Source organism: Chlorocebus sabaeus, chromosome 7 (genome assembly GCF_047675955.1).
Source record: "Chlorocebus sabaeus isolate Y175 chromosome 7, mChlSab1.0.hap1, whole genome shotgun sequence".
NCBI lineage: Eukaryota > Metazoa > Chordata > Mammalia > Primates > Cercopithecidae > Chlorocebus > Chlorocebus sabaeus.
Genome location: NC_132910.1, coordinates 17,373,828 through 17,397,993, shown reverse-complemented (window position 1 = coordinate 17,397,993; position 24,166 = coordinate 17,373,828). Strand labels below are relative to the sequence as shown.

At 39.1% G+C, this 24,166-nt stretch overlaps 1 protein-coding gene across 9 annotated transcripts in view; it reads left to right on the top strand.

Annotated features, from left to right (window-relative positions):
- The window catches only part of DCUN1D4 (defective in cullin neddylation 1 domain containing 4), a 76,380-nt gene extending 63,102 nt beyond the window's left edge, over positions 1-13,278 (top strand). For 2 of the 9 annotated variants that reach the window (XM_007998734.3, XM_007998736.3), the window contains exons 9-11: positions 5,027-5,131; positions 7,223-7,325; positions 7,468-10,737. In XM_007998734.3, coding sequence (XP_007996925.2) covers positions 5,027-5,131; positions 7,223-7,325; positions 7,468-7,523 — 264 coding nt within the window. In that variant the 3' untranslated portion in view covers positions 7,524-10,737. Of the gene's footprint in view, positions 1-2,868; positions 3,405-5,026; positions 5,132-7,222; positions 7,326-7,467 lie in introns of those variants that run through there. The other 7 variants (XR_005237607.2, XR_005237608.2, XR_005237606.2 and 4 more) reach the window with 7 other exon arrangements.
- Positions 13,279-24,166: the final 10,888 nt, after the last annotated feature.

Genomic DNA, 24,166 nt, shown 5'->3' with positions numbered 1-24,166 from the left:
AGGAGGGCACTGGAGAGGTCATTTTTTCACTTCTTGAAATAAAACCTTAAAGAAGTTGCATGAAGAGTCTTGTGGAGGCAGAACGCTCCAGTGGGAATGGCTTTTACTGAGAGGTAATCTTGTGGCAGGTTAGAGAGCAAGTCTGTCAGCCCCTCCATGTACTCTCCCAGCAGAAGGTGCCGACTGCTCTTCTCCAGTGTTTCTGAGGCCATGTTTCAGGAAACTGTAAGCAACCACACAGGTTCAAGCTGGTACACTGTCCTCCTCTCAGTACCACAATGGCCAAACCAGGAATGATTATGGATATTACTCATAGAATTCACCAAGGAAAATTTTGCTAGGTCTTGTGTTCAACAACCCCTGTTATCAGAAATTTTCTCTTGAAGCTTAACCTAAATCTCCTGCAATCATTTGGATTCACTTCCTCTTCTGATTTGAGTCAGCCTTTCATTTGTTAGTTGATGTATTCATCCAATTTCCTTCTCCACACAACGCCACCACCCAAACGTGTATCCACGTGCACACTCACACACTCCCCTCACACTTTCCCTCATACTTCATTGTCAGTTACAAAGAAAACAGAAGGTAGACCTGGGTCATAGTAAGAATAAGAATATCATGGAGTCATCTAAGCCCACATCTATTACACTGAAAATCTTAGTTTTATCCTTAAGATTCCTCTTTAGTTGTTGCAGAGCGAGGCAAATTTGCTCAGTAGTTATTGGTAGAGCCCGCTAGCCTGTATGTTTCTTCATATCGAAATCTCTCTTCCCTCCTTACTTCTGAGGGAAGCAGCCTGGTAGGCAGTGAAGAGCTCCAGCTTGCAATCAACTTCCTAGCTCAAGTTCCAGCTCTACCGTTTGTTGACTATATTTAACTCCTTGTGCCTCAGTTTCCTTATTTATAAATTGGGGATTATAGTAATCCCTGTTTACTAATAGAAGTGAAATAAGTTTAAGTGTAAGGCACTTAGAACAGTTTCTAACTTGAAGTAAGTTCTCAGGAAAAGTTAACCATAGAATTAGAAATAATTGTTGAATTCTTCACTGATATTACTTAGGTGTCTGCAGATGTCGTTTCAAATAATGACATTTTTTGAGAGTAGTGCTTACAGTAGTAGAATCAGATTGTACCAAATAAAATAATAATGAACTCCTGTGCCAGTTGGCAGATGTTTTCCTTTTGTTTTAAAGCAAGTGTCAAGAATTGAGCTTAATCGATTGCCTTGCAAACATTATTATCTCTAAACTAATGTTAGCTAAGTTCTAAGAGCATAAACTCCCATTCAAAAAATTGTTTTGCTATATTTTTGGTTTCATAAACTGAGCCACAATATTTAAGATATGAGCTCTTTACAGCCCTCTATTTTTATCTTTTGTTTACTTAGGTAGCTGGGTTAAGGAGAACTGCATTTTCTCTATGTCTGTTTTTCCTGTGGCCTCAATTGGAACACCATGACACATGTAATAGGTCTTTGCTTTTAAGGCCTTTTGATTTCATGTACCGATTTCTGACTTCACCATTTATGTTTGGAATTGTGATTGCTTGTATATTATTTCTTGATTCCAGCTAGTCTCTCTTGAAAATATTCTGGGTTTTTATTTTTCCTGTTGAATTTTTTTCTTTGTAATTTTAATAATTCAGCATTCCTCTTTTTCATATGTAAGTCTTAAGCTGTAAAGTTTGGTATAAATTGGAAATACATCTTTTGAAATAGTTAGAGGCCTTTGATTTAACAGATCTGGGTACTCAGATGTTTAAAGGTCATTTTTGTAATATATTTATATTTACATGTTTACAGTTAACTATTTTGTTTCAGTTGTTAGGTCATTTGTGTCATCTAAGAAAAAAATGCTTAACTGTCACCTCTTACAGGAGGACCTGTACGGAAACAGTATTATGTAAACAAAGGCACTGGTTTTTTATTTCATACTAGAACTCTAAATCAGATTTTAATAAAATTTCACTGTTCTTTACACTAGCTGTTATTAGTCTTTAGCTTATGGAGTATATTTATTCCATTTATAAAACATAACGTAGAATATTTAGAGTAGGATCCTTTGGTTTCGCAGCTGTACTATATCATTCTATAACTTCTATTTTTAATCTACATTAAGGAAGACCACAAAGTAGAATCTAGTTGTATGTTGTGGGGGATTGATATGTCTTTCATGTATAGAGCCTGTTCAGTTCGTATTACTATTTGAAAAATGACACAAAATTCTTTTTATCTTAGTAAATTAAAGTTTATGAAATACATACACATTTCAGGTCAAGAGGTGGGTAGGGAGAGATGTTTTCATTTCCTTCTCCTTTAACCTCGATGGGCCTTCTGGGGATGCTGGTTGGCTCTTGGCAGGCTCTCAAGGTACCTTCTGTCTGATTCTGACCTTGGGATGCAGGAATCTATTGGTCTGCCCCTTGCTCCTTGGTGCTCCATGAGCAGAGGGTCACAGGATTGGTGCTGACAGTGTATAATTTTAATTTCTTACAAAGAGCTTTTGGATGTCTTCACTGTACTCCTTGAATTTGTTATGGTGATTTTTTTTTTTTAAATGCCTATAAAGTCGATGGCTGCCTGATAGCATCCTGGGAGATTCATTTCACTTTTAAATGGGAACTCTTTTGCAGAGAATGTCATTAGGATCATTGTTGTAGAGAACCCCCTGTGAGTGTCTCCAATTTTGATGTTTATTAGATGTTTGCTGTGGGGGAGCTCTCGACTCTTGTTCCCGGGAATTTTTAGTGTTTCCAGTCATGGTCATTTGCACATAGCCACAAGTCCACTCACAGGCAATGTTGGTTATCAGTGAGATGCCACTGTTCAGATTGTGAGTGCATCCATAATATCTTTCTCTTATTTGCTAGGCCGAAGATGGTGTTAGTGATTGAGAGCTGCTGGCTGGCACCCTTGCAGAGCAGGAGTAAGTGAGTGCTGTTCAGCTTTCCAGTCCTGTGAGTCTGATGCCTTTCCTCCATGTTTTGGCATCACTGCCAAACATATGCATTGAAATCCTTCATGATCATCAGTTTGTCAGATGATTATATTGTTGCAAAGAGTCTGTCCAGGTCTTTTGTATCTTTTTTTTCTTTTTTGTCACCTTAGTGTATGTCCATTGTGACGGGGACGTAGGCATTGATGATGATGATGGAAGAAGGCACAATATATATCACAACAAGACTAGAGATTTGGGGTTTAGTGAATGATTACAAACTCGGCAAAGGGAAAACTTTTCCAGAGCGCCAGTGTCGTCAGCCCAGTGCTGCATGAGCTGTTGTTCAACAAATGGACTTTGGCCCAGTCCTGTGGTGCCGCGTGTGTTTCTCAACAGTTTACTCGTTTATCTTGTGGATTGCTTCATAGTATGGTGTGCTGTTGCCATCTGCCACACCTGTGTTACAGGGTAAGAGGAAGTTTTGCATTTGCTTGCACGGTGCATCACAGAAGTGTAAGCCCTTGAAACACAACAAATCAATGCAGTTTGGCTGGCAAAAGGCAGGCAGTCTCTAGATGACCTCTTCTCCTGTCCTCTTCTCCATTGGGAGTGCGTACTGCAGCCCTGAGCCGGACAATACATATGGCCAAGGGGCAGGCAGAGAACCCTGTGGAAAGGAGGTCCCACCTGTTTGCATAGAACTGTGGAACTGAGATACACCTGCCCTCATCAGAATTAAGTTATGTGACCTCTGAAAGAAGATTGATGCGGAGCCATCTGACCTGGTCTATTCATGGACAGTTGTTACACTTCACAACCTAGACCAAAAGGCCAGATCTATTGCACATCTTCCTTAGACAACAAGTTTCCTTATCTTCATCTACCTTGATTGTTGTTGTTAAGTGAGGCCCTTACATTTGCCGTATTAAGTCCCAATTCAGGGTCATGGCTAGAAATGGTGTGCTAAAGAGTACCTCACTGTTAAGAGTCCTTGCAGTGATGATTTATTTTATCAGGAGGTATATATGGCTGCATATGTGGCTTAAGGTGGTGGTCACAGCATCATCCCTTAATGTGAACATTTAGATTCCACTCCACTGGACTAGCCAGGCACTTTCTCCCTTTGTAGAAAAATACTTTTACAAATTTCCACTGTAGTTAAGATACCATATGAAAACTAGCTTTGGATATGTAAGGTACGCTTATGGTCCCAGGCCCTCTATTCCTTTCCATGGAAACTGACCACTTGTAGTTCTGGAATGGAAGCATATAAGAAGGACGGGAATGAGAAATTAGGATCCTTAATTGCAAATGTAAGTGGAATGAGCTTACCCTGCCCATATTTAGCTTTATGTTCTTATCTTTTTTCTGGTGTCCTTACGGAATGTTGTCTTTCACTTGGTTACTAGTTAGGTGTATTCTACTAGGAAATTTACATCTTAGAAATCTATCTATCCATCTGTCTATTGAAGGACTGTATTGATAGACTTCCTGCCTTCCACCAGAGTGGGTAGATGAATATATCCTTTGATTTAGAGAGACACTTCAGAGCCCCAGCATTTGGTATGAGCTGAAGTTAATTCCAGCATGTTTAGGTTCAAGAAAAATATTTATCAATGAAATCAAATTGTTGAAAAAAATATTTTTATTATGGAAACCTGATTCCTAATCAAAGGCATCAAAACCTTTAAGCTCCGTTAAGTTATGTTAAAGGCTTTATGGTCAACAATTAGGATTTTGATAATTATCATAAATGTCAAACATGCAAGTGATTGAGTTACAAGTTTTTATTAATCCCATGAAAAGACTGTAGAAACTGCTACAACATAACTAATTGATTTTGCGTTAGGGTGATCATTCAGTTGACATAAATCTTTCTCACAGTAAATTTATATAATATCGCAATGCCGAAGCTTTCCATTGTGTTTGACTACCTCCCCTCCCCAACCTTAGTCTGGATGCAGGGTCTTTAAGGTGTATGATAAATGAGCTGTTTACTAATTTCCTGTTGAAGTGAATACACATTTGCAATTATTGGAATTTATTATTTGGGGGCATCTGGCTCATCCTTGTTTTTGTTTGTTAAACAGGAAAAGGACCAGCGCAGCCTAGACATAAACACTGCCAAGTGCATGTTGGGACTGTTATTAGGAAAAATCTGGCCCCTTTTTCCAGTTTTTCACCAATTCTTAGAGGTACCAAATTGTTGTTTTATGAAATGTATGTTTGCTTGCTTAGAACTACCAAATAATTTTATTTACCCATTGTATGTAATTTTTTGTTTGTACTTTTCTGTCTATGTAGGAATTATGGCGACAATTGCTGTCAGTCAGCAACTACCTATCTTCTTGGAGTGCATCTGTGTATGCGTTTAATGTTGTGTTGCTTCATTCCACATTAAAAATGCATCCAAAACAGCCACAGCTCTGTCCTTTTCTCTCTTTTCTCATCCCCATTTTAAAGCTTCACTTTTGTTTAGATTTTCTGTTCTTTGTAACAATAGAAGAAGAAGATTTACTTTCTTTTGACTTTAGATGAACTTCCACTTTTATTAAGCAGAGGTTTAAAAGACAGTCATCTGCCTTCTTACCAAAATTAGTTTGTAATCCGTTCTTATCTACTCTTATCACCAAGTAACTTGAGGACCTTAGATCAATCTAAGTATTAGGCAAACTGACAATATCTCCTTCAGTTTAAATTGTCTTCAGATCAGTATCAAAACAGTCCAGCACTTTATTCCATCATTGTTTGTGTGCTTTAAGTATTGATGATCAGAAATTCTGAGCTACTGGTTTTGTTGAAGTGTCATTCTGTGGGACCTGGAAGTATATGGGGTACAAGTTTGAGTTACTTGGGTTGTCATATATGGCATCCTCCTTTCCCTCCCACCTCAAGCCCTTCTAAAAACGGTCCTTTGTTTGCAAGGATGAGGGTGTTGGGTCTTTGAGAAAATGGTGGGCTGTATGATGACTCTGGCTTCACTCTTGAATAATCTTTCTCACAACTTACTTTATGTAATAGTCCAGAAAATTTTAATATCTGATAGGATTCTTTAAGAACTGTTACTAAAAATTTCTTTTAACATTACTAACTGGGACTCCTCAAAAATTTAAAAACTAGTTTTATGTAAGTGTCTGTTTACCCAGTAGTCCATGTCGACATATAATCTGTTCTGATTTCTCTGGCAATCTGTTGAGATGAGTTATCATTATTTGGAAAAATAAATAGAAATAGTTTCCTGTTCTCAGAGAGTTTAGCTGGATTTGCACCTGCGTGTAAAGAGTCTTAAGCTGGAAGATCTGGCCTGGAGGAAATCTGACTTTGCATAATTCCAGGTGCATCATCAACTGTTTCAGAACTGGTTTTTGCTTTTACTTGCTTAGAAAGTTAAACTTGTAGTCTGTGCTTTGTTCTCTTATATTAGTTTGCATTTTTCTTTAAAAAAGACAGTATTCCTCTCATTTCAGCTTTTCTTGTGTTTGCATCCTCAAAACCATTGGCCGAAATCTCTTTGCTTTTTATGTACTTGTATTGTTTTACTATGTTTCTGATTTAAGTGGGGAGGATTTAAAAATCATTGGTTCTGGGTTTTATTTATGAATTTTGTACAGGGATACTGTATTTTTAAATAGATACATGGCAAAGTTCTTGTCTAAGAGGAATAGAAAAACTATTTCACAGCTATTCTAGTTTCTTTTATGATCACATTCCAGTTTTGAATTATTAGAACAGTAATTTTTTTCTGTGACAAGAATACCTAGTTTTGAGACCACTTGCAGCACTTACTGGATCTCATCAAGTAACCTGCTGCTGTGTGTGCTTTAAGCCAAAGGCTTGGCCATGGGCAGTGCTGGTTATGTCAAGGGTTATATTAATGGGAGCTACTCTTTATTTAGCACTTACTTTGTGCCAAGCACTGAATGAAGTGTTTCACATAAATTAGTAAATTATCTCTTTTAATTCTTACAGTATCTTTATGAAGTAGATATCCCCATTTTATATAAAACAGCTTTTGCAGTTTAGAATTTTCACTTCTGGGGATATATAATTATGTTATTTTGATGTGCTTTCCATTTTGTATTGAGACCCTATAATATTTTTGTAATGACAATTGTCATCTTAAATTCAACTCTTACTCTCCCTCACCATCCTCCTAGATTGGTGCTTAACAAACCTTAAATGCAAAGAGTTAACCTTACATGAACTTAAATGTTGATTCATAGAGCAATTGAAACCGTCCCATTTGTTCAAGTGTCAGTAATTCATATTACTTTTCCCTCCATCAGCAATCAAAATACAAAGTTATTAATAAAGACCAGTGGTGCAATGTCCTAGAGTTTAGCAGAACAATTAATCTTGACCTCAGCAACTATGATGAAGATGGAGCATGTAAGTACTGCCGCTACCCTTCTGCCATTCATGTACCTTTCTATATCATCTTCATTGGGAAAAGCCTCGGCTACATCATTATTATTATTATTATTATTATTATTACTACTACTACTACTACTGTTTCTCTCTTTCACTCTAGGGCCAGTTTTGTTGGACGAGTTTGTGGAATGGTATAAAGACAAACAGATGTCCTAGGACTTTATGCATAGCAGCGAGAGAGTCACTGTTACCACAGTTATGTCACCCATTAGCCATAAATTGCTGTTTGTATCAAAGCGCATGCTGCTTTTCTTGCACTGTTTCCCTTTCGCAGGAACATGTTGGTGTTTGCTATTGAATTGGCCAGCTCTGCTTGCTGTGTGGCATTGTTCTCTTTGAAGGCTGCTTTGCAGTTTGTATTTACACTACAGATTGGTGAATTTGCCAATGTCCTCACTGTGATTATGTGTATATTGCTGTTTAAATTTTGTATATGTGTATAAAAGGAAAAATCTTCACCTAGAGATTATTTCTGAAAAATGTATTGTAAAAATAATTTTGTGGCATTTCTAGTCCCTTTTTTGAATGAACCAATTATACTTTATTTGGTCTCCTATGTAGCATATCAGAAAACACGACAAAACTGTTACCATGAACAAACATTGCCAGAATTAACCTTACTGTTTAAGAGGCCAACTTCTGGAAGGAGGTAAGAGTCATAACTTTTCAGAGGCATATGCCAAATATCATTTGGTATATTTAACAATATTAGTGTTCTAAAATGATGAAAGTTATAATTATTTGAACATATAGATATGTAACATGCCACAAATTATTTCCACCACACGAGGTATATAAGTTGTTTATTTTTTAGTGTTAAAACTATAGTAGCTTGAATGTAGGTACCAATGAACAAACTCAAATTGCACCTCTTTTCTTAAAAGAATGGGATTTAAACTCTTGTAAACATTCTTTAACTTTTTTGTTCGTTTTCTTTTTTTCCTTTTGCATTCTTCTAGCCAGTGATTGATCTGCTAATGCTTTCTTTGCCACTCTAAGTAAAATTTATTTTGCCTCCTCAATGAAAACCTCATGGTTTTGCTGGCTATTTATAACTGCATCACACTTCTAGTTGTGGCTTGAATTTTCAGTTAAGCTTTCATGGTGTGTAATTTTCCAGCCTTTTGAGAAAACAAGCATACTATAAGTGAGAGCTGTTTTGTTTTCTGTTTTGTTTTCCTTGTTTGTTTGTTTCATGCTAGGCTTTTCCTGGCAGCATGTCCATTGCAGGCAGTGGACAAGAAACCACCAGCATTGAGCTAACCCAGTACATGCTAGGACCTGTCCTAGAGGGGCCACTTTTCATTACCTGAGTTATTTGTACAGAAGGGTGATGGCCATTATTTTTGTGGATGAGGAAGCAAGAATAAACAGAATGGTATTTTTAGGTTTGTATTTTATGTCTTTTTTTTTTTTTTTTTTTTTTTGCCATTCTTGAGGAAATATAGAGATGATGTTTTCACCCCAACTATCTGGTGCTATTGAATGACTAATTCAGTCCCTAAAGTTCTGTGAAAACACAAAAGTCTGATGATTTGAGTGAGTGGTGCGTTTGAAGAAGTAAATGCTGTCGTCAGCAAGATCCGTGATTTAAGCATGTGATGATTGGAAAAGGTTTGGGTTATTTGGAAGTCTGGCTAAAAATTCTTTTGGGTGACATGTGATCCTTTAAATGGCATTAAGTGAATAAAGCACACAGACAATGCTACTCTTGACCACTATTTTACCATTTCTTTGCAAACAGTGTTCACATTTTCATATTTTTTCCCTAACTAACCCACCAAAGAAAGAAATTTTGTATGTATATACAGTGCGTGTGTGTATACAAAATCATGATATAGTAGAATGCAACGACTTTCTTTTTCTACCAAACGAAAGGTTTTATTTGCTGTGAAATAAACCAGAAGTTTAAAAAACCCTGTAGTGATTAAGCATACGTAACCACTCCTTCTTTGCAGATTCACTTTCAACCTTAAAAATTAATACCAGTTTGCATAAACCAATATCTGAAAAGAATAGAACATGTTGATGGCAAGCAACAGCTATTAAAACTGATGTGATGGATGCATTTGTTTTGCAGTGGTGGCTGGCCTAGGCAGATTTGGATCTGTGAATTGATTCATTTTCAAAATCATTCCATAAAGTTAAAAAATTACACTTTAAAGGCAACAGGTCATACAGTTCTTTAAATTTGATCAACTGTAGCTTTATTTAAAGCAAATGTAAATCATAGATGGAGTTATTTTAAACATTATGTTAGAATATAGATTTTTTTTTAAATGCTAATAAGCACAGTTAATTCTAAAATGAGAGGATTGTTACAGAGGGAGATGTTACAGTTAATCCACAATCAACATGTTGATGGTAGGGAAAAAACTGTGTAAAAACTATTGCATTATGTATGATAAGAAAGTAAGTATTCCAAAGGGATAATCTTGCATATTAAGAAAACTCCAAATAATCTTTAAATTGCCTTGAAAAATAAACCTCTGTGACCGCTGAGTGGCAGAGTACTTACCCTTGGTTTTCTTGATTTTATATAGTTATTTCTAAGGGGAGAAAAAGGGGTCAGAGTAATACAATACATTTTCTTAAAAACCTCTCAAAATTGAACAATCATCAAGCACTTATTTACTGGCTACTGTTGAATAAATTAGGGTGCCTTCATCTGGGTTTTCTTTAGTACCTAAGTCTACAAACCTTTCTCTTTTTCTATTGTGTTTTGAACTCCACATTGCAATACTCTGTTGTCATGGAATACAACCTTTAGATGTTTGCTGCTGAAGTAGGTCAGAAATTTTATTACTTGATTTGCCCCAAATATCCACTGTAATGTTACATGCACCTTTTTTGAAGCATGAACTCTGAATTACATTTTTATAAATCTGACTAGACAAACCTAGATTCTGGTTTCACAATAGATTTATTTTGTCTCTCACTCTCCATTTTAACAATGCTTTTGAAGTTTATACAGAAAGCTTTAAAAGTTAGTGTCCTTAGTTTTTATTATTACAACTGCTAAAATACCTCTGTAAGCCTTATCCTGTATTCCTTCATATGTTGTATAATAAATGTATACATTTCGTTGACCAACTAAAATGTTGGGTGTCTGTAAATGAGACCAAAACGTGGGTTGCTTTTTTCATAAAATAATTTCTATTGGGGGTTACTGTTCAATGACAGCAGGTAACCTATAACTGTGAATGCTTCATGTTGTCAGTATTTGCATTACATTCATAAAAGTGTGCAAGTCCTGTGACTCCCAGCTTATGCCACCTAACTTGAGTAAAGCAAACTGGTTTTAGGTTTCAATGAAATTGATGTTAAATGATATCCCATAAATAAAAAGTATTTGTGTTTGGTTTCAGAACAGATGTGTAAATTTTTTCTTCTCTTCTGGCTTTCTCTTCAAAAACCATTTAAGGTAATCTTTAAAGCATTTTTCATCCTTTGTTGTTTGTTTTTTCCAATTTTCTATTGAAAATTTCCAAAGCTACAATAATATAATGAACATCTGTGTACCTGTCACTTAGATTTTTCAGTTGTTAACATTTTACCGTATTTCCTGCCTTACTCTTGTGCTATACATGTGTGTGTACTTCTCACTTTCTGTAAATAGATTCTGAAAATAAATTATATTATGACACTTCACACCTGATATTTTGGAATAAGGGCATTCTCCTATGATGCATGATACAATGATACAATGATCATGCTCAAGAAGTTTAATGGTGGTACAATACTATAATAAACTGTGCAGATTTAAATATCCCCATTTGTACCAGTCATGGTCTTGATAGCTGTTATCTTTTTAATCCAGGGATAAGCATTGTATTTAGTTGTTACACCTCTTTAGTCTCTTCCAATATAGAAACAGTATTTTAAATGTTTTGATTAAAGATAGTGCAGTCACTCCTCAGCCAAATCGTGATTTTCTAAAAACCCACCGTGTTTTGTGTATTTTTACATATTGAGCTAAGAAGAATTAAGCACATACTGTGGGCCACAAGCCAGGCAGGAATGACCACTTTTACTGCCCTCAAGGCTGCCACCCAGTTGATCTGTAAGTGTGTATTAGCCCTGGCTACCCCTTTCTAAAATTGTCTTACACTATACTAGAATGTAAGCTTTCTGAGGGAGGACCTCTGGCCAGGTAGTGGATGGCCAGAAAATGGAAGGAAGCAGATAACAGAATTTCCTCTCTGGGGAAAGAATTGTCAGGACCTAAGAAACATGTAAAGATTAGAAAATCCAAGAATAAATCGAGGATAATTTTGATTTTTATAAGCTTGAAAGCAAGAGAGAGGAAGTAGAAAATAAGATTCCTTAGAATCCAGGTGCACACTGTTAAAATTGTCAATGTGGATGATTCTTTAAACCATAATTTGGGCCAAAAGCTGAGCATCACGCCAAGAAAATACCTCTGCTTCTAGACATCAAGAGAGGTGGAGATAAAGGAAAAAGCTTAATGCCAAATTGATAGGAGTGAGAGGCAACAAACCTTAGGACAGGGAATTCTTAACTTGTGGCAGAGCAAACAGTAGAAACTCATGAGACATGTTATCCAGTAATAGAAAATAGGAACATGAGATTTATTCCACTGGACAGTACTAGGGCTCTACATGTATATTCATGGGAATTGAAATAAAGTTCTCCGGTGTAATTGGAACAAGATAGACTGAGGAGAGAGTAAACCACGAATGCTGGCTCAAGACAAAAAACCCAGCAGAGATGCATTGCAGACATACCCATGACGGAAAAACTTACACAAGATCACTCTAAAGGAAAGACATTGTTAAGCCCTTTGAAATGATGGGGTGGAGAGGAAAGTGAACTGAAAAAATGAAAAACACCCACAGGAAGAAATCGAAGACGATTGAGTCAACCCCAGGGCTACCGAAGTGAGGAAGAAAGTTGGCTGTTTCCAGACAGTGACTTTCTTAATTTGTTGAGCATACATGAAGGCAGGACATGCTTTTTCTATGGTAGCTGGTTGCATCAAATAGAAATGAGTTATTGGAATGTTACCTCCAAATCCTTACATGAAGAGTAAGCAAAAGATGAAAGCTTTTGATTCCTTTACAAAAGAATTGCTTTTGGGACTTTACTATAGCTAGAAAAAAAAAAAACCTATCACGCGAGGAAATAACACATCAAGCCTTCTGGCCCGGTAAGGCAGAAGGTAATTCAAAATCGGCATGTTCACCACTTTTGGCATGTTCAGCAGAAAAATGTTTAGCTTTTTCTCTGCCAGAATTTGTTCCTAGCATTTATTTCCAGTTGCCTTAACAAAAAATAAAATCATCCCATGTATATAAGTACTTGCTTAGAAATCATGGTGAATTAGTACGTAGGCTATGCTGAGAATAATAATTGGAAACTGAAAAACAAAGATCGACTATAGTAATTAAATGGAAACTTTAAAAACCATCATTTAAAATGTGAATCTCTTCTCCAATAAGTGTATTCGGTCCTTTGAAAGAAATTCCTTTGCAATCACTCTCTGAAGAATATAGATTGTAAAGAATCCTGGCTGTGAGAAAGGAAGCTGAAAAGGGTTTGTTTTTCCCTCTGACACTTTGCAGCAGAGACATCTCAGAACTACCTAAGTGTGAATATCTAAAATTACAAACTAGTGTTCTCTAGAAATCTTAGGATACATGTATGATGGTATAGAAAGCTACAGCTGTACTCATTACCAGTGAAATAACTCATGAAAAAGTTTTGGGCCAACTTTCAATAGCATGTTGAAAGTCATTGCATTTTCTTTGTCTCTACTTGCTTATTGTTCATTTTAGCTTCATTACCTGTAGTGACTTCTATGTATCCCATTGTAAGAGTAGGGCCTGGACAAGGTTTGTAATCCTATCCCATTTCCAAAATTATTGAATAAAGTAATAGATGCCTTCTAGCAACCTGTTCTGTGTGTCTGTGTTCTGTGTGTCTCAAAGTGCTCATAAATCCTTCAAGTCCTTATTTTGCCTATATCAGGTTTTCAGATTCTCAATATAATCATTGTATCAACAAACTTTAATTGTGTGTTAGGCAGAATTCCTATGTGAAATTGGTAACACAGGCATTAAAGTTTACAAGAGTGCATAGAGGAAACTGGAGTAAAAAATCAAGAGACTGAAGAATTAGGAAAGACCTATGAATGGGAGGCCTTATGCCCACTGAGTGTCAGTGCCTTTAGACACTTAGAAATGGTAGACCAGAAACACACTAACTGGGTTAGAGCTGAGAGTTCCTTTTGGAGAGTATGGTGTAATAGGGAGAGATCAGGAATCGGTGTGATGCCACATTGCATACTCATGGATCTGGTTTTGTTAGTTGGTGCTCCACCACCTGGATGGGTCAGCAAGCTCTAATGGATTTTAGAGATGTAATCAAGAAGACCAGTTGGTTGCTTATTGACATCATTTAGCTCCTTTGAGAAAAAGTGTCCAGCCAGTGTGCTTTACACTGACCTCCTTGAACACCTTTCAACACTTACGTCAAGTATGTAGAGGAACCTGAAGTAGAGAGAATTTAACTGGTCTAAAGTCAACATAGCTGGAAAGTTGGAAAGCTGAGGTTGAAGCTAAAGTCCGTCTCCACCCCAGCGCCTTGGGGAGCCCCAAGAAATAAACAAAAGTCTGACAAGAGCTAAGAAGATTGAGTTCTGTAGGTCTGTATGCTGTCTGGCTCATTCAAGGTCTCCTAGTGCTCTTTACAGGAAATCCCCGCTCTCCAACCCAAGGCCCTGGCATCCAGTGAGTTCTAATTTTTTCTCGTTTGCTGGGATGTCATATAAATGGAATCCTATGTTATGTAGCCTTTTGTTTTTGCTTCTTTCACTTGTAATGCTTTTCAGATTTAGCCATGCACCATTGATTCATTGCTGTTTATTGCTGAGCAGTGTTCCATTGAATGGATGTGCTATGAAATGTTGGTGGACATTTGGATTATTTCCAGTTCAGGGCAATTATTAATATTTTTGTGGACATACGCTATTATTTCTCTAGACCATTTTGGGATCGAATAGGATTGCTGGGTCAAAGGATAAGTGTATGTTTAATTTTGTAAGAAATTGCCAAGCCATTTTCCAAAGTCATAACCATTTGGCATTTCTGTCAACAATGTATGAGAGTTCTAGTGGCTCCCTATACCCTCATCAGCATTTAGTATTTTCAGTTTTTAAAAGTTTAGCCATTCTCATAGGTATGTACTGAATGCTTTCTGACTTGCAAAATATATCAAATACATAGTGATGAGCAAATTAACCAGGGTTGGTAAGCTCATTTATGGTTTGAGCAAATTCAATTTTCTATAACAAACATACTCTGCAGATTAACCAAATAAACACAGTATCCTGTAACATGTTTTCCAAGGTCTGTAGTAACATGTTTCCCAGCTAATGGTTACAGACAGTCTGTTACTTCAGAGTATAGTAGTTGAGTATTTTGGAATGTTTCTTGCTCCTTTTCAGCTCTTGTGAAGAAGAGCTATAATTTGATAACTAGAGATTGTCCACATAGATTTCAATGTAAATAAGATTTTATATTCACCTATCTGGTCCACTTTGTTCACTGTGTCCTTCTAGCCTCCTCTTCCTCATTGGCTCACTCATACATATTTGGAATTCAAAGGCTGTCACTAAAATTCTTCCCTCTTTAGTTTTGGAAAACTTCTAAGGATAGATCCATTTCGAGAGGCTTATAATTATATTTCACAGTTGACAAAGTGCTTTTTACATAGTCTCATTTTAGTCACACAACCACCCGATGAGGTAGATTTTATTATTTTCATTTAACAAATGAAAACAAAAAACAAAGGGGTTGCAGAGTTCCAGTGACTTATTCAAATTCACACTTAGTAACTGAAAGAAATATGCCTGGAACCTGCATCTTCTAGTTCTGAATCCTATGTGCTTTCTTCCATGCCACTCCAACCCCATGCCCTGTGCTTTTGCAGCTTTCCTCTGTGATTAGTGCTAAAAGCCATAGGCCAAGTGAAATGTTGAAGGCCAATTGAGGACGGCCAGGTCTAGCCCTGACATCCTGGAAGCTGCCTTTGGCTCCACTAGGCCCTACTTTGAAAGAGCTTTGGAGGATCTCATTGCTGCTCTGAGGAGACGAAGGGCAACATCACTCAAAGGAGCAGAGGAAATGCACAAGGCAGCCCCCAGTATAGTCTGGCTGAAGCCATCTGGGAGCCAGCACAGAAATCTTGACAGCCAAGTACTCAGCAGGCAGGAAAGCAGAAGGTGAGCCCTGGAGGAACTGACTGTGTGTCAGGCAGAGGGTTAGGGACTAGGGATAATACCTGGTCCCCACTCTTAAGCTTAGACCCATGGAGGAGCTCTGAATGGTTATACCCTGTTAAGTCAAGCTTAGACAGGGGATTCAAAGGGTGCTGTGAGGCAAGGTGGGAGGTTGGGTGGGTTTTATTAGTATTCTGGAGAGTAATAGAACCAATAGTGCTTGTGTGTGTTTGTACCATATGTGGGTAGAGGGTGGGGTTATTAAGGAATTAGCTTATGCATTCATGGAGGCCGAGAAGTGCCAAAATCTGCAAGCACCCATAAGTTCCAGTTTGAATCTGAAAACCTGAGAACCAGGAGAACTGGATGTAGTTCCAGTTGAAAAGCCAGCAGACTCAAAACCCAAGAAGAGCCAATGTTTCAGACCAAGTTTGGTTGCAGAAAAAGATTCATGTTCTAGCTCAAGCAGTCAGGCAGGAAGGGTTCCCTCTTACTCTACTCTTTTCTTTTCAAGTCTTAAATTGAGTGGATGAGACCCATCCATATTATTGAGTGCCATCTACTCAAGTCTGCAGATTCAAATGTTAATGTCATTCAGAAAAATCCTCACAGATAAACCCAGAAAAATGTTTGGGCAAATGTCTGGGCACTCCATGGCCCAGTCAAGTTGAAACACAAAATTAACTATCACAAGTCCACCCTTTGTCAGTTTGGAACCCATACACATCTCCTTAAACCATAAACTCCAAATAAAGACAATAACAATGTCGTAATTTCACCTCACGGTAACGACTACCTTGCATACAACTGAAAACACACCAACTCCTTTCCCAGAAGAGAAAACGAGGTATTTGAGTGATATTTACTCTTCTCCATAATATCCCATTACTTAATATATAAAATTAATACTTAAATGTTATATCAATATATCTATCATAAGGTAAGAGAATAAGAGAAGGAAGAAAACAAACATATAGCGTGTGTTAGGGACTGAATGTTTATGACTCCCCAAAATTCATATGTTGAAATCCTAATCCCCAATGTGATAAGGCCGTTTGGAAGGCACTATGTCATGAGGGTGGGGTCTGCAGGAATGTGATTAGTGCCCTTACAGAAAGAGACCCCAGAGAGCTCCTCAACCTCTTTCTGCTATGTGAGGATATAAGGACAAGTCAGCAGTCTACAACCTGGAAGAGGAACCTCACCAGAATCCAGTCAAACTGGTACGATCTCAAACTTTCAGCCTCCAGATCTGTGAGAAATACATTTCTGTTGTTTATGAGGCACCCAGTCTATGGTACCCTGTTACAGCAGCCTGAACTAAGACTAAAACTGACACAAAGATCCATGACAAAATAGGGAGGAAATACTCATGAGAATTAGTCTTCATTCCTCTTACTAGTCATGTGGTCGTAGGTAGTACTTGTGACTGACTACTTTTTTCCACTACCCATGCTTTATTCCCTTTGCCTTAAGCAAGCACCTTAGCTGGTCATGGTTCTTTACCTGTCAGGGTGACCCAGTCTATTTCTGAAGGGTCTTAGCCACTACTTGGCTAAGTCATCTTGCCTGGATTGAGTTGTACTTTTCCATTGATCTTAATCACAGGACTTGGTAATACTAAGATGCTTTAGGGGATCTCCCATGTTTCAGACATACTCTTCCTCGCCTCCATTCTGGAACAGAAGTATAATTCCTCCTTGGTAGGCAGGATCAGTCACCCTAGTTGACATTGTAACTCCCTTCTTTGCCTGTCGATTCAGAGACATGGGGAATCAAAAGTGGCTCAGTAGCAGTCTTAACTGTCAGTTCAATGGAATTGTTGTTCTGTCTCCTGATGGAAGCATTCCTCCCTTTGGCACAAAGATCTCTAGTACAGCAGAGCAAAGGGCACAGGAACAGGAAGCAAAAATTTTGCTAGTGGATCACTAGTGTGGTAGTGATTTGTGCCACTCCCATTTCCACCCCTTGATTCCTAGGCCAGTGAATCCATGTTATGGAAGAAACAACACCATATATATAGGATGCTGATTCAGAAGATATAACCCTTCTGAAGAAGCTTGCCCCAGTCCTGCAAGGTGCTGTGCCCACTTTGTGTCTTCAAAAGGCCACTCCATGATTCTATCAAGACAGCTGCTTCAGGGAGTGAATTCCATGAGCATGAGTTCATTGCTGCACATCTTTGCCTGTGAAATGAGTTCCTTGATCAGAAGCAATGCTGTGTGGAATACCATAACAGTGGATAAGGCAATCTGTAAGTCCATGGATGGTAGTTTTGTTAGAAGTATGCAGGGAAGGCCAATCCATATCTAGAGTGTCTATTCCACTAAGAACGAAATGGTGTTCTTTTCTTGATGGGAAGTCGTCCAATGTAATCAACCCATGGGAAGGTAGCTGGCTGATCACCCTGGGAATTGTGCCATATCAGGGACTCTCAATGTTGGTCTTTGCTGCTGGCAGAGTGGACACTCAGCAGTGACCATAGCCAGGTCAGCTTTGGTGAGTGAAAGTCCATGTTGCAGAGCCCATGCACAGCCTCCATCCATGCCACCATGGCTACTTCATTCATGAGCCCATTGGCAATGACAGGGGTGACTGAGGAAAGAGGCTGACTAGTCTCAGAACAGTCATCTATCCACTTACTCATGTCCTCCTCTACCGAGGTCACCTTTTGGTAATAGCACACAACTTCCATGTTTTTTCCCCATTCAGAGACATCTAACCACATCCCTCTTCCCCATATTTCCAGGGGAAATACGTTGGTTGCCAGTTTTCCAATCATGTTTCTTCCAAGTCCCTGACCAGCAAAGCCATTGGCCACAGTCTATGAATCGGTATATCACTGGCTGTTGCTCCTTCCAAGCAAAGTGAATAATCAGGTACACTGGTTGGTGTTCTGCCCACTGGGAGGACTTCTATCCACCACTGTCTTTCAGGGATGTCCCAGAGAGAGGCCATAGTGCTGCAGCTGTCCACTTTCATGTGGTGTCTACATATTGTGTGGGATCACCTGTACACCAGTCCTGAATCTTCCTCTGTCAACTGATCATAGGGTACCCCCCCATGAGGCCTTAGGTAGAGGCTGGAAGAGAGAAGGCAGTGTAGCAGGAGTGTGAAGCATGGGCATTTGTCACTTCACGTAACTTACTCGCGCTATCAGGGCCTGCTCAAAGCCAGTCTCCTATATACACCACTTCCATTTGAAGATGGAGTACCTCTGTGTACACTTAACTTTATGACTTGGTGGGACAGAACACCAAGTTCATGATGGACAGTCCAGGTTTCATGGTAATGTGTTAACCATTCTAGGTTTCCTAAGGCCTACTAGCAGGCCAATAGTGTTTCTTACAAGGGAAGTAGGTGGTGCTGTACCTCTTTCAGTTGCAGGAGATACTAGATGCAAAAACTTATCTTCCACTTTAGGAAGACATCTTAACAAGCCTCACACCACGAGACCCTGAAACATTTCACCAAGATAGAAGTCTCCTAAAATTTTGTTGAATTGTTTTCTGATCTTTGGCACACAGATGTCTTGCCAGTAAGTCTAGAGTAATTGCTACTTCTTGCTCACTAGGTTCAATCAACATAAGTCCTCGATGTAATGGACCAGTGTGATATGCTATGGAAGGGAAAAGTGATGAAGAGCCCTGCAAACTAAATTATGACATAGAGCTGGAGAGTTTACATACCTTGAAGTAGGACAGTGAAGGTGCATTGCTGACTTTGCCCACTGAAAACAAACAACTTCTGGTGGAGATTATTGGCAGGGATGGAGAAAGGAATTTATCAGATCAATAGCTGCATATCAGATACCAGGTCCATGTTTCAGACAGCCAACCAAACAAACTGTTAGAGACCTGCATTAGTCAGGTTTCTCTAGAGGGACAGAACTAATAGGATAGATGTATATAAAAAGGGAAGTTTATTAAGCAGTATTGACTCATACTATCACAAAGTTAAGTCCCACAATAGGCTGTCTGCAAGCTGGGGAGCAAAGAAGTGAGCCCAAGTTCCAAAACCTCAAAAATAGGGAAGCCGATAGTGCAGTCTTCAGTCTGTGGCCGAAGGCCCAAGAGCCCCTGGCAAATCACTGGTGTTAAGTCCAAGAGTCCAAAAGCTGAGGAACTTGGAGTCTGATGTTTGAGGGCAGGAAGCATCCAGCACAGGAGAAAGAAGAAGCCTGGAAGTCTCAGCAAGTCTGCTCTTTCCAACTTCTGCCTGCTTTATTCTGGCAGTTGATTAGATGGTGCCTACCCAGATTTAGGATGAGTTTGCCTCTCCCAGTCCACTGACTCAAATGTTAATCTCCTTTGGCAACACCCTCACAGATACACCCAGGAACAATACTTTGCATCCTTCAGTCCAATCAATTTGACACTCAACATTAACCATCACAAGACCTAACTCCCAGAACTGCAACATTAAATGCAGAATCTCTGCCTAGTGGGGCTGTCAATCAGACACCAGAGAATGTGTTTTATGTCACCCCACAAAATGGGTTCACAGGCTCCAGCCCCAAACTTAAATTGGCAAATCTAAAAGGCTTTGGACTTTGGATTCCTCTGACCTTGAGGATTTCTTCCTCTGTACAAGCTGCTGACACAACTCCACTTTAGGCATGCCTTCGAGAAAAAAAGGGAGTCCCAGCAAAACCATGTCTACTGGCTCGAATCATCATGTATCCTTGAATATTTGCATATACTTTGCATTGTTTATTAGGTGAAGGGATGGTAAATAAAATGGAAGTTTCCATAGTTAAGTCCCCATTCCCACCAACCTTCAAAATCATTTGTGTTAATTTACTCAAGCAATGAAATCACATGTGGTACAGCAGCTGCAATTGCAATCACCACCTGGTTAAACTTATGATAATCCATTGTTATTCTCCAATATCTATTGATTACTTGACCTCCATAATCCCCTACTGTGACCGGTGAGCCACAGTATATATAGATATTTCGGGTCTTCTGGAATTAGTGTCAGTTCAGAGTCAGAGTCCAGTAGTCCCACAGATGTTTGATTATTTCCTTTTTTTCAATGCAGTTATCCTGGTAAAAGACCATAGCTCCTTTGGGGAAGACCATCATTCTTAGCAAACTATCACAAGAACAGAAAACCAAACACCGCATGTTCTCACTCATAGGTGGGAACTGAACCATGAGATCACTTGGACACAGGAAGGGGAACATCACACACCGGGGCCTATCATGGGGAGGGGGGAGGGGGGAGGGATTGCATTGGGAGTTATACCTGATGTAAAGGACGAGTTGATGGGTGCTGATGAGTTGATGGGTGCAGCACAGCAACATGGTACAAGTATACATATGTAACAAACCTGCACGTTATGCACATGTACCCTAGAACTTAAAGTATAATAATTAAAAAAATAGTGTAATTTTTTTTTTTTTTTTTTGAGATGGAGTCTCTATCACCCAGGCTAGAGTGCGGGGCGTGATCTCGGCTCACTGCAACCTCCACCTCTGGGATTCCAGCAATTCTCCTGCCTAAGCCTCCTGAGTTGCTGGGACTACAGGCATGCACCACCATGCCTGGCTAATTTTTTAGTAAAGATGGGGTTTCACCATATTGGCCAGGCTGGTCTCGAACTCCGGACCTCATGATCCACCCACCTCGGCCTCCCAAAGTGCTGGGATTACATATACATGTGTGAGCCACTGCACCCGGCCTTAATAGTGTAAATTTTTGACAGTGTACTGGAGTCCTTCCTCAAAGGGATTTAGTGTTGCCTTTATTCAAGGTGTTCTGGGTCTGTCACTAGGGTTAATATTGAATTGTTTCACTCCCTTTTCTACTCTTTGACTCCTGGACCTATGAATCCTAGTTAGCTGAAATCTGGGGGTTGATTGAGTAGCTGTCATTCTCTGTTTTTATGATTCAGGTTAGATTTTTGTTTACCTGACCTGGAAGTTTTCTGCTTATACAGATGAGGTAAGAATTTAGTAGGTTCCTATCTGTTTCACTTCTAGGCACACTGTGATCAACTAGTCAATAGCAGAAGTTAGTGAGAGTCAACTATTCTGATTGCTTCTCTGACTCTGTTGTTCATTATGGTTACCAGGCCCACCTACCTTTAGTCCCTGCCCCACCACTTGGCCCCTGCCTCCCTGGGATCCAATTATTCCCATTGCATTTAGGTTTCCCAATTCAGTGGCTGTAGTTCCCATGGTGAGGTCCCATCTACAGAGAAGAGCAATCACAAACTTTTTCAAGAATGTTAGGCTCCCCACACGAATTCATTTCTCATGTTATTGATGAAAGGTATGATTTCTGAATCCTCCCAGGGTGAATGACTATGTCTTAAGTAACAAATCCATTCTAACATACCAACCTCCCTAAACCTTTGATTCCCTTCCTCTGCATTAAACCAGGGCAGGTAGGACACTTCCAGTTTGCTCACTGTGGGCCAATTTTTAGAGCTCCTTCTAACTCCCAGAACTGCAGCATTAAATGCAGAATCTCTGCTTAGTGAAGCTATCTCAGTAAATTTAACCTGATCCTTCTGTTCCTTCCACTTCCTTCCGTTCCTTCCACCACTAACCCACACCCTTTTTTTTTTTTTTTTTTTTTTTTGAGACAGAGTCCCCCTCTGTTGCTGAGGCTGGAGTGCAGTGGCGCAAACTCGGCTCACCGCAACTTCCGCCTCCCAGGTTCAAGCGATTTTCTCCTGCCTCAGCCTCCCAAGCAGCTGGGACTACAGGCATGCACCACCAGCCCCAGCCAGTTTTTGTATTTTTAGTAGAGATGGAGTTTCACCATGTTGACCAGGCTGGTCTGAAACTCCTGACCTCAGGTGATCCACCTGCCTCAGCTTCCCAGAGTGCTGGGATTACAGGTGTGAGCCAAGGTGCCTGGCCCCCACACCCTTAATATCCATTCCCACACATTCCCCAGATGTCTAGCTGTATAAATTAGAAAACTGGAGTCAGTTTTTTGGAGTGTAGCTCACATCCTCATGGGTTACATTTTTAAGTCTCCTTTATGGGCCCACTGGGACTTGAGTCTAGTTACAGGTGTAGAAGCAAAGAGGATTGGTAGGGATGGGTCTTGAGGAGACTCAGCATTGTGTTGCATGGCAACTGCCTCAGGAGAGATCATGGTAGTTTCTTCAGTCACTGCAGGGTTTATTTCCTCAGTCAGAGGTGAAAACGCCAGTGCCACTGGGGATGGGGAGAAATCTTACACTCCAGAGAAGACTCATCAGAATTTTGATGAGTCTTCAAACTCACTGATGAAACTCAATGTTCCCAGCTTCATTCATCAAGGTTATCCCACATGTCACTATTCCAATTTGTAGGATCTCTTTGTTTCCTAATCCCAATCTACTTTAACGGTAGACACTCTGCAAGGCTGGGAGTTCAACTTGTATTGTAATTCAGCCAGTTGCAGGATGAGATTCTGCATGTGATTTGATATTTCAATCATCTCAGCCTTACGGCTACAGAAAATAAGGGTCTCTTTCAGGAAACACACAGAGCCTTCAGATCATTTATATGGCACTTGAGCTGGAATACAAATCCCTGAGCTTTTTTTTTTTTTTTTTTTTTTTTTAACTACATTTTCCAGTGTCATTAAGAGCAACCAGCCAACCTTAGCATATTCATTAATTTTTGAAAAATGTTGGAAAGTATCATATACACAATCACCCAGCTACTTGCTTCTCATAAGCAGTGGATTAGGAGTATCCAATGCAGGTATCTTGCATATCTCTATTGCCAGATTACAACATGGACAATCAGAGCTTTCTTTACTACTAGAAATATATTCATTAGCATATTTAAATCTAATCACAATAGAGAGCCGATTCTAGAAACTACAGAACCAATTCAGAAAACGCTCTTTAAAAAATTCTGTTCCTCTAGACCCACTCCTGGTGCCAAAATCTGTATTACTCAGGATTCTCTAGAGAAACAGAACCAATAGGAGACTATATGTATATATACTTTATATATAGTTACAATGTTAGACCATATATATGTACACATATATATGTGTGTATATACATATAGTCTAATATTCCAATCTCCCATATATAAATACATATATTTTATAGAGAGAGAGTTATTTTATATATTTTTTTATATATGTATACATAAAGAGATTTATTTTAAGGTATTGACTTCCATGATCCTTAAGACTGAGAAGTCTCACCATCTGCCATCTGTAAGCTGGAGACCCAGGAAAGCTGGTGGTATAGTTTGAATGCCTGAGTGCTGAAGAGCCAATGGTGTAGATTTTGGTCTAGGTCTGAAGGCCTGAGATCCAGGAGTGCTGAAGGTAGGAGAAGATCCACGTCCCAGTTCAAGCTGTCAGGCAGAGACAGCAAATCCTTCTTTCCTCCACTTTTTTCATCTACTCAAGCTCTCAATGGATTGCATCATGCCTTCCCACATTGGAGAAGGAAATTTGGTTTACTCAGTCTACCCATTCAAATGCTAATATATTTTAGAATAACCACAGATACTTCCATAAATAATGTTTTACTGGCCACTTGGCCATCCTGTAGCTCAGTCAACTTGACCCAGAATTTACCATCACA